Here is a 9,140-nt window from a genome sequence, read left to right as displayed (position 1 = left end):
GTAACATGATGCAGAATTTTCTTAGCAGACTTTTTTTTTTTAAACAAATGCAGAACTGGCTTTCCATAATTGTTAGTATTTTAGTAAATACCTGGAGTGAAAAGCAGACCTAACCTAGCACTTTGTTTAAACAAAAAACTAAGTATTCCATCCCTTACCAAAAATGTAAATGCAGCAAGCATGTAAACCATTGCACAGCATGAAAAGGTGCATAAAAAATGTATTGTCAAAGCATATTGTCTGAATGAAGCAAAAGCCTAATGATTTTTAACAGCAAGCCATCCAGTCTGAATTAATGTGCCAGTCTGATCTTCTCTACCGAGCTATCATCGCTCTCTTTTCAAAGACAATTCACAAATGAACAAATTGCCTCCGTACTTCCTGCAGGCATCACAATTACTGCCCCACACAATTCCTTCCACAATGCAGTCTGCCCCTTCAGTAACACAGGCAATGGAGGAGCCGCTTACTTTTACTCATTTCAGAAGATCACAAAGCTCTGAGAAACCAGTCTAAAAATGGAGTGTTTAGATGGGAAGCCTAGTAGGAAAGCAAAGAAAAGAAAAATCGTGAATAGGCAGGTTTTAAAATAGAACGGATTGCCGCTGGGCTGTATCAAGCGCTGTGACAGCTGGAAAAGCAAGGGGGCTGTCAAAAGCATAGATATATAGGGTCAGGTCTGCAGTCTATGTTGGGGCATAGTAAAGAATCCGTTACCAGAGCTCTCTGTTCTGCCTACAGACACAAGAAAATAAGGAACACACAACAGTTTGTTTTACAAGTTTTATTACAGTATGATACCCCTGAGAAAGGCAGCCAACCCCCCTCATAACATACAGAAAGACAATACATATTAAAATCCTTTTGGGTGTCTAGTCACCTCCGTTTCTAATAGCTCAGCTCATACCAGTCTGATCCAGCAGAAAAGGAGCTGACCGAAATCATCCTCAGGACAAAAGCAGGAAAAAAAAAAAAAAAGGGGGAAAAAAAAAAAATAAACACCCAATATGGGAGAGAAAAAAAAAAAAAAGTAAAAAAAAGACACAGGAATACTGATTGTAAGAGCACAAATGGAATTGTTCTTGCATAGTTGATAAATGTACAACCAGATAGGACATTCTTACATTATGAGCCCCGAACAGGGTTGGCTATATATGGAGAGAAGCAGAACTGATTAGTGTTCTATTAAAAGCCATTGTATTCAATACAGCTACGTGTAGCCAATATCAGACTGCCACATGTAGAACTACCAGATCCTTCATGTATGGGGAGGATGGACCACAATCAGGAAGACCTTCGGCCACCAGGTATTTTGCTGCAAATATGAGGAGAGGTAACAAAGCCTCCTGGGCACCCTCCACACACAGGACTTTGCATAGATTCTGCAAAGGATTCTGTGGACTCATCCATTTAATCAAACACATCTGATTTATGCAGTCTGTGGCGACAGGTCTGTGAATGTTCTCATTTATCCAGGGCATGGTGGGACTCATACTAGTTAGTCACATAACTGGATTGGTTCTACAATGTTGCAGACGTTTCGCCACTCATCCAAGTAGCTTACTCTGTGTCCGGGACATATCTCAACTTTTACAGCCACATAGGCAACTTCATCACCTTAATCCAAACACCAAGGAACATTGTATTTAACATATTGGAATGTTCACACACTCCATGGGGATTAGCTTAAGGTTACAGAGTTGCCCATTTGACTATAGAGGTATGCTGGAGCAGCATACTTAGGGAAGCTAAGGGATGAGTGGTGAAACATCTTCAACATGACCAAGAACAAATCAAGTGAATTTGACTAGTTACTACTTTGATCTACTCTCCAGCAATCTGAACCAGAGTAATGGCCTCAGATCAGTCAGAGACCGCAGAATTCAGATTTGAATGTTGAATGGATGAGCTGGCAAGACAATATTTCCAAAAGCTGTCACAAAAGTGAAGCTCCTCCAACATGACCCCTTCTGCCCAGTACAACATACTTCTACAGACTTTTCCCAGTATTTGGAGGAATAAAAATTGCCCAAATACCAATATAACCTGAAAAAAAGGAATCTGGTTTGTTAGGACACACCAAACAATTTTTAATGCAATGGCATCATCCTGCTGCTGTTCTGGTAATATTGGCTTGTAGCAGGCCCTACCCCTTGATAGACATTTCTGGGAAAGAATTCTGAGGTAAGCCTATTCTTTCCAGTTGCAAACTAAAGTAGTGAAGGGACTTAAGGCTACTTTTTTTCTGGGCTCAGAAAGTCCAGCAGAAGAGCACCCTTCAGTCATTTGGCTACTTGTTACTATTCTTCAAAATGCATTAGATCTTGCCAGCTGCCCAAAGGCAATCCAGATCCTCCAGTGCTTCAAAATTGATAGAAAAGCCAAAAAATGGTTATCATAGGTAATGTGCAAATTCTGCCACAAAAGTGGTTCAGAGGTTTAAAATTAAAAACAAAAAACACAAAAAATACTTATAATAGCCAACCCCATATCCCACTTCATACGCATTACATAGTAAAAAAAAAATATTTAATAAAATAGCTACAACACATTATTGCACTTGCAACACATTTTAAATATCAGCAAAGCCCTCGTGTTCATGTGTTTATAACACTTTTCGGTAAGGAACCAAGCAACACAAAAAGCACCAGGATGTACTGACTGTTTCTGAGCAATGCAGTGGTCATCTTAAGAGGTTTTGCAAATAAAGTAAGAAGATCAGTGCTCAGTCAGGTACATAAATGACCCCATAGCTGCAACACAGTTTAAGGCACTTGTGACTTTGGTGTGAAATCCTTGGATTCTAGAAAGCTTTTCTTTGGTGCTTGGTACATAGTACATTAGAAAAAAAAAAGTCACAGGTCTTTTGCCCCTGCAACCAAGTCTCAAGCCCTCTTGTAGAGCTTCATATTGTAGCATACACCCCCTGAGTCTTCAGTCCCCAAATCATGAGGTGTTAGGCAAACTGGTCTGTATCCAACAGTCAGTGCCATGCCAAATTGTCCCTGAAAGATTTAGCTCCATATAATCTGATTGAAGCTATGCTTTGGTAACAGCTCTGCAAACACAGGCTAGCAGAGATAATCGCATGTGTTAATAGGTTGCAATAGTCAGTTACATTAAGAGCAAGAAAACAGTGGTTTGGCCAAATACGTAGTTAAAAAAAAAAAAAAAAAAAAAAAACAATTTTAGCATGGATTTGGCATTTTTGCCTTTTTACCAATGTGCCATCCGATTAATACGATTTTATCATTACGGTTACATTCTTAGGTGCCCATTTAGATCACCAAGCTTTTCAGCTTTAACCAGATTGTCAGCTCTTGGGGCACAGCAAACTCAGGTACTACACAGTTAAAATCTTCTCTATACCTATAAAATTTGCATAAAACTGCACAAACATTATGTGCTAGAAGCTCAATAAGTTAACAAATTTTCCTTTGAGAAATACAATTTAGACTAAAACAGTTTCAATAATAAAAAAAAAAAAAGAAAAACACGTCCCCCCAGAATTTGGAAGCAGGTCCAAAGTTTCAGTCAAGAAATATACAGTCACTAGTTATTCTTTTTCTCAGAGTCCCAATTATTAGGGGCAAAGAGAAGGTGAGCCTTTACAGTGAGGGAGGCCACAGAGTTTGGCAAGTCCTGAATGCTGCTTCTTTAGAGGAAAATTTGTAAGTGGACCAAAAAAGATCAGGTGAAAGCCAGCACCAAATAAGTGGTTTAGTTCAGGATAGACCTGCACAATTTTCACCCATATTCTTGATTTGGACGGTCTGAAGAGAGTGATTATTTCATATTTCCTTCAAAATAAGGTCACTTATTGACGTCAACTAGTTTGCCTTCAGTAGAAGCCTCATCGATTTAGTCTTAATGTCCTCAAGGTAACAAGGTTCTTTCATAACACTCAGGAAATTGTGAGAACATGCCATTTTTTCCCTCTCCCTCCCACACATTGTAGTGTCAACTTCAAAGATGAGCTGCAACTGTTCTTTCACCTTCCCTTTCGAAGATTCTTTGGCAGTGCAAGGGATAAGGCTGTAAGTTCCGTCTAGGCCTCAGAGGCGGCCTGAGGCTTGAGTTCAGCTTTTTCCATAGCAGTTCCATATGGCAAGGAGCGCTTAAAGAAGCCAAGCTAAATGCAGAAAAAAAAAACGAAATGAAAAAAATACATACTTTACATAGATGTTTTTGAAGAACAGTTTGGTTAGTGAAAAAAAATAAACAAAATGTGTTCCTGTAAGAACCGCAGTTCTCATTGTTGACCGTTAGATCAGCTTCTGATTCTATACCAAAAAAGGCCAAATATTTATTCACTCAGTGCAGGTTCACATATATGCGGATTGGATGTGGTTTGAACTGCATCCAATCCGCATGACATGTGAAATAACATTGCTTCCTATGGTGATAGTTCACATATGCTAGATTGCCAAAAGTATTGGGACACCTCTCCAAATCATTGGATTCAGGTGTTCCAATCACCTCCATGGCCACAGGTGTATAAAATCAAGCATCTAGGAATGCAGACTGCTTCTACAAACATTTGTGAGAGAATGGGTTGCTCTCAGGAGCTCAGTGAATTGAAGAGTGGTACCGTGATAGGTTGCCACCTGTACAATAAGTTCATCCATGAAATTTCCTTGTTACTAAAATATTCCACGGTCAACTGTCGGTGGAATTATAGCAAAGTGGAAGCAACTGGGTACAGCAGCAACTCAGCCATGAAGTGGTAGGCCACGTAAAATGAGAGAGCGGGGTCAGCACATGCTGAAGCACACAGTGCACAGAAGTGTGCAACTGTCTGCAGAGTCCATAACTAAAGACCTCCAAACTTCATGTGGCCTTCAGATTAGCCCAACAGTGTGTAGAAAGCTACAAGGAATCAGTTTTCATGGCCAAGCATCTGCATCCAAGCCTTACATCACCAAGTGCAATGCAAAGTGTCGGATGCAGTGGTGTAAAGCATGCCACCACTGGACTAGAGAAGAGTTAAGACGTGTTTTCTGGAGTGAAGAATCAAGTTTCTCTGTCTTGCAATCCGCTGGACATGTCTGGGTTTGGTGGTTGCCAGGAGAACGGTACTTGCCTGACTGTTTTGCGCCAAGTGTAAAGTTTGGTGGAGGGGTGATTATGAAGTGGGGTTGTTTTTTCAGGGTTTGGGCTGGGTTCCTTATTTCCAGTAAAGGGAACTCTTAAGGCATCAGTATACCAAGACATTTTGGACAATTCCATACTGCCAACTTCGTTGGAACAGTTTGGGGATGGCCACGTCCTGTTCCAACATGACTGCGCACCAGTGCACAAAGCAAGGTCCATAAAGACGTGGGTGAGCAAGTTTGAGATGGAGGAACTTGAATGGCCTGCACAGAGTCCTGACCTCAAACAGACAGAAAAACATTTGCGATGATTTAGAGCAGAGGCCTTCTCATCTGACATCAGTGACTGACCTCACAAATGTGCTTCTGGAAGAATGGTCAAACATTCCCATAGACACACTCCTAAACCTTGTGGACAGCCTTCCCAGAAGAGTTGAAGTGGTTATTGCTGCAAAGGGTGGGCCAACTCAATATTGAACCCTTCAGGCTAAGACTGGGATGCCATTAAAGTTCATGTGTGTGTAAAGGCACGCATCCCAATACTTTTGGCAATATAGTGTATGGCAGTGCAGATTGAAAAAAAGAGTCCTATATGATTTCTGAGCAGTGCGGTCTGAATCAGGTGCAGATTACAGGCTATTGACTGCTATGGGAACAGTTTCTAAAACACACGTGTGAAGAGGATAAAATACTGACCTGAACCTGATGTAAACCTGACCTGAACCACTGAACAATTACTGCATCAATTTGCCATAAAAACCTGAGCTTCAATCTGCATCACACATGTGAATCAGCTCATGCTTCCTTCTCTTCATATGGCAGATGTGACTAAATAGAATCAGTGGTGTAATTAGAACCTTCAGGGCCCGATGCAAGAAAGCATGAAGGGCTCCCCTGACCCCCGGTGCCCTTCTCTCCGAGCCCAGCTGAAGAATGCCAGGGCCTTGTTTGAACCCGGTAGTTCAGCCACTGGTGTTCGTATTTGGTAAAAAAAAAAAATAAAATGACAGAAATAAACAGTTTATTTATTACAATTTTTTTTTTTGATCTTTAGAAGCTCCATTGGGGGCTTTGGTCTAACAACCTCTGTCTTCAGTCTTTTCTCAGTCTCAAAGGTGGAACATCAGAGCCCTCAGTCTCCATCTCTGCAGCCTTAGCTGCACAGAATGAATGGACAGGAATAGATCTGTACTGGGCTTCCCATTCATTCACAAACTGAAGCACAGTATGCACAGTCTAATATGCTACAGTTATGAATTGACAGAATCCGTGATCAGTACAGACAAGGACAAGGAAGAGGCCGGTAATTTACATACATATTGTGAGTATACCCTTGGGGTCATTTTCACATTTCTAATTTGTGTATTGCCTGCTGAAAAAAGGCTGCATATGGAGCTCAATCAGGGGCGGGCTGACAACTCATGGGTCCCCCAGGCAATAGGGATCATGGGGCCCCTGTGTCCTTGCCCACACTCAAAAAAGCCTATTAAAAAAAAAAAGAAAAAAGGTAACGGCCATTTCATGGGGCCCCCAGGCAGTGCCCGAGTGCTTGAATGGTTAGTCCGCCCCTGAGCGCAATAGATAATGCTAAATATTATACATGCAAAGGAATGATTTTGAACAGTGACTTCTCTCCCCCTTCAGCCAGACAGAGCAAGCCTGAAAAACAGCTCCTGATAAACTCTCCCTCAGTGCTCTGTAAATCCTATAGTTAGTACACATAATACAGAAAGCTTATAACAAAATAAATGAATAAAAATGTGGCTTCCATTTATGATGGAACAAAGCTAAAAGCAACAGCAGTGGAGAGCTCAGGACATAACAAACATTTGGGTTTTGAGCACTGAATAATTTTGGAGCAAAAAGAGAAACCCCTATCTCTGCTCTTTCATCTCTAGCTCAGTATTGTGCAAAATTTTACTTAAAGACAGACTGTTGGAGAAAGATTTTGCCATGGGTTATAGCATAAAAAAACAATTTATAAAAACCATATTCAATGCATAAAGCAATTTGTATAGAGTATGGAGAGAAGGCATAGTAAAACTCACCTTATATAGAACATAGATGAGTAATGCAAGCAACAACAGACCAATTAAAATAGCCAGTATTATTATCCACAGTGGAACCCCATAACTACTCTCTGGCTTCAGCCAATGGATGGTTGTGTTGACCTAAATAAAGATCAAAAAATGATTTACAGAAAAATTATTCGTATGAACTTAGGACTGTCATTCCTTTGAAACTATAATAAAGTTAGAAAATTAGAAAACAAAAAACTACAATACTTTATTGATCTATCTGGTGAACATCAGAACTTTATAAGATGACACTCTGTGGAAATTGTTGTCTTAGCTAGAAGTGCAACTATATACAGTATATTAGTTGGTGATCATCACACTGTATGAGGCATAATGCAAATTAACCAAAAACAGTCTTACTCTAGGGATGCATTTAACCAAAAACAGTATTAATCGAGTGATGGCTTTCACCAGATATTTGTACTGCAGTAAAAACACACGTTACTGTAGCCTCCCTAGTGGTCTGATTATGCCAGTATTTCTGTGCTCAAAAAGGTACTTTTTTTGCATGGAAATATGTATTTTTATTGTAGGCCTGTAATTTTTAGGAATAACTAATTAAAAAATTATTTTTAGAACAAGAGTCTAGTAAACATCCCAGGTATGTTAAAATTTGAAACACAAAATCATAAATTATAATTTAATAAATAATCCTTAAAAAATATTATAATAATAAATTTAATTCAATATAATCAAACCAAAAACACTGAAATTTGAAATATAGCGCCAAGCTTGCACATCAGGGAGCAAAGTCGCAAAATCGGTTTTAGTGTCCGATAACGAATTATTATCACTCAATTCTGCAAGTGGTTCTGATTTACTATCGCTGTTCTCTAGCTGGTCTAAAACCACTTTTGACCTAAAGGGACGCTTTTTGGACGCCATGGACATTTCTCAGTTTCCAGTCAGAAAGAACGGTAAAAATGCAGACAGGGCACAGGACAAAGCACTAGGGACAAAATGTATGTGAAATGGTTTGATACAGTAATGTTTTACTATGTGATTTTAGTATATTTAGTGAATGTCACTTTCACATTTTTAAATTTCCCGCCGTTCCGTCCCCATACATCCTGACGTCAGGGAACAGAACCCGGATACCGGTATCGGCCAGAGGACATTGCCGGGGACACTGCAGGAGGGACATCGTGGGAACGCAGGACAAGGTGAGTGAAGAAGAGATCCTGGAGCAACGCTGCAGGGTATTCCCGAGTATAGCTTGGGGTTACCGCTTGTGGTGCTGAAACTTTACCCCGAGCTACACTCGGGAATACCTCCAGGGAGGTCAATGCATATTTTGAATGGCACTTCAAGACACCACACTGAATCAGAGTATTGTGTGCTGTGGTGGGCTGCATTGAAAAAAAGATGCAGGCTCTTTAAAATTAGAATTTTACTTCTTGATAGGTTTTAAAGTGTTGCTGCAGTGCAGCACATTCATTTTGAATGAGTAACACACTGCAGCAGTGTGAATCTGCCCTTACATGGATAATATCACTCTTTTTAAACAACTTAATCATCTTACCTGATGCGTCCCCTGAGGATAAGTTGCTGGTTGGATTTTGTATGGAAGTCGCTCAATTCGGTATTTTGCTTCGCACTGTAGAACAAAACCCTGGTTCTCTCGCTGCAGAATTAAATATTACATGATTTAATAATAATGTAAAATTGACCACATATCACCACCAAGCAAACCCTGAAATACAACAGCCTAAAATGTCTAGTGACAATTACAACCATTAATTATTCCTGCAAACCAATTTAATATAAAACCTTTTTAGTTCATGCATGCTTCCTGAAACAGCTCTCTGGCAATTGTTATTCCAGGCTCTGTGCCCAGTACACTTGATTTTTTTAAAGGTTTTAATCATTAAGCAGATTACTGACAGAGCAGTCATGATTTACAACATAGACCAATCAGGTCAAATCTCTAGCTTTTCAGATCAATTCACTGCAAGTATGTAGTCAGAAT

At 40.0% G+C, this 9,140-nt stretch overlaps 1 protein-coding gene across 1 annotated transcript in view; it reads right to left on the bottom strand.

The window, feature by feature from the left end:
• Positions 1-769: 769 nt before the first annotated feature.
• Positions 770-9,140, bottom strand: part of ITGA5 (integrin subunit alpha 5) — a 139,436-nt gene continuing 131,065 nt past the window's right edge. The window contains exons 28-30 of the mRNA XM_089691404.1: positions 8,694-8,795; positions 7,142-7,264; positions 770-4,132 (exon numbers count right to left, since the gene is read on the bottom strand). Coding sequence (XP_089547530.1) covers positions 4,049-4,132; positions 7,142-7,264; positions 8,694-8,795 — 309 coding nt within the window. The 3' untranslated portion in view covers positions 770-4,048. The remainder of the gene's footprint in view (positions 4,133-7,141; positions 7,265-8,693; positions 8,796-9,140) is intronic.

This window comes from Staurois parvus, unplaced genomic scaffold, assembly GCF_062004578.1.
Source record: "Staurois parvus isolate SC_StPar_1 unplaced genomic scaffold, SC_StPar_1.0 ptg000562l, whole genome shotgun sequence".
Taxonomy (NCBI): Eukaryota; Metazoa; Chordata; class Amphibia; order Anura; family Ranidae; genus Staurois; species Staurois parvus.
The sequence above is the reverse complement of the archived record's forward strand: the minus strand, read 5'-3'. Positions and strand labels throughout refer to the sequence as shown.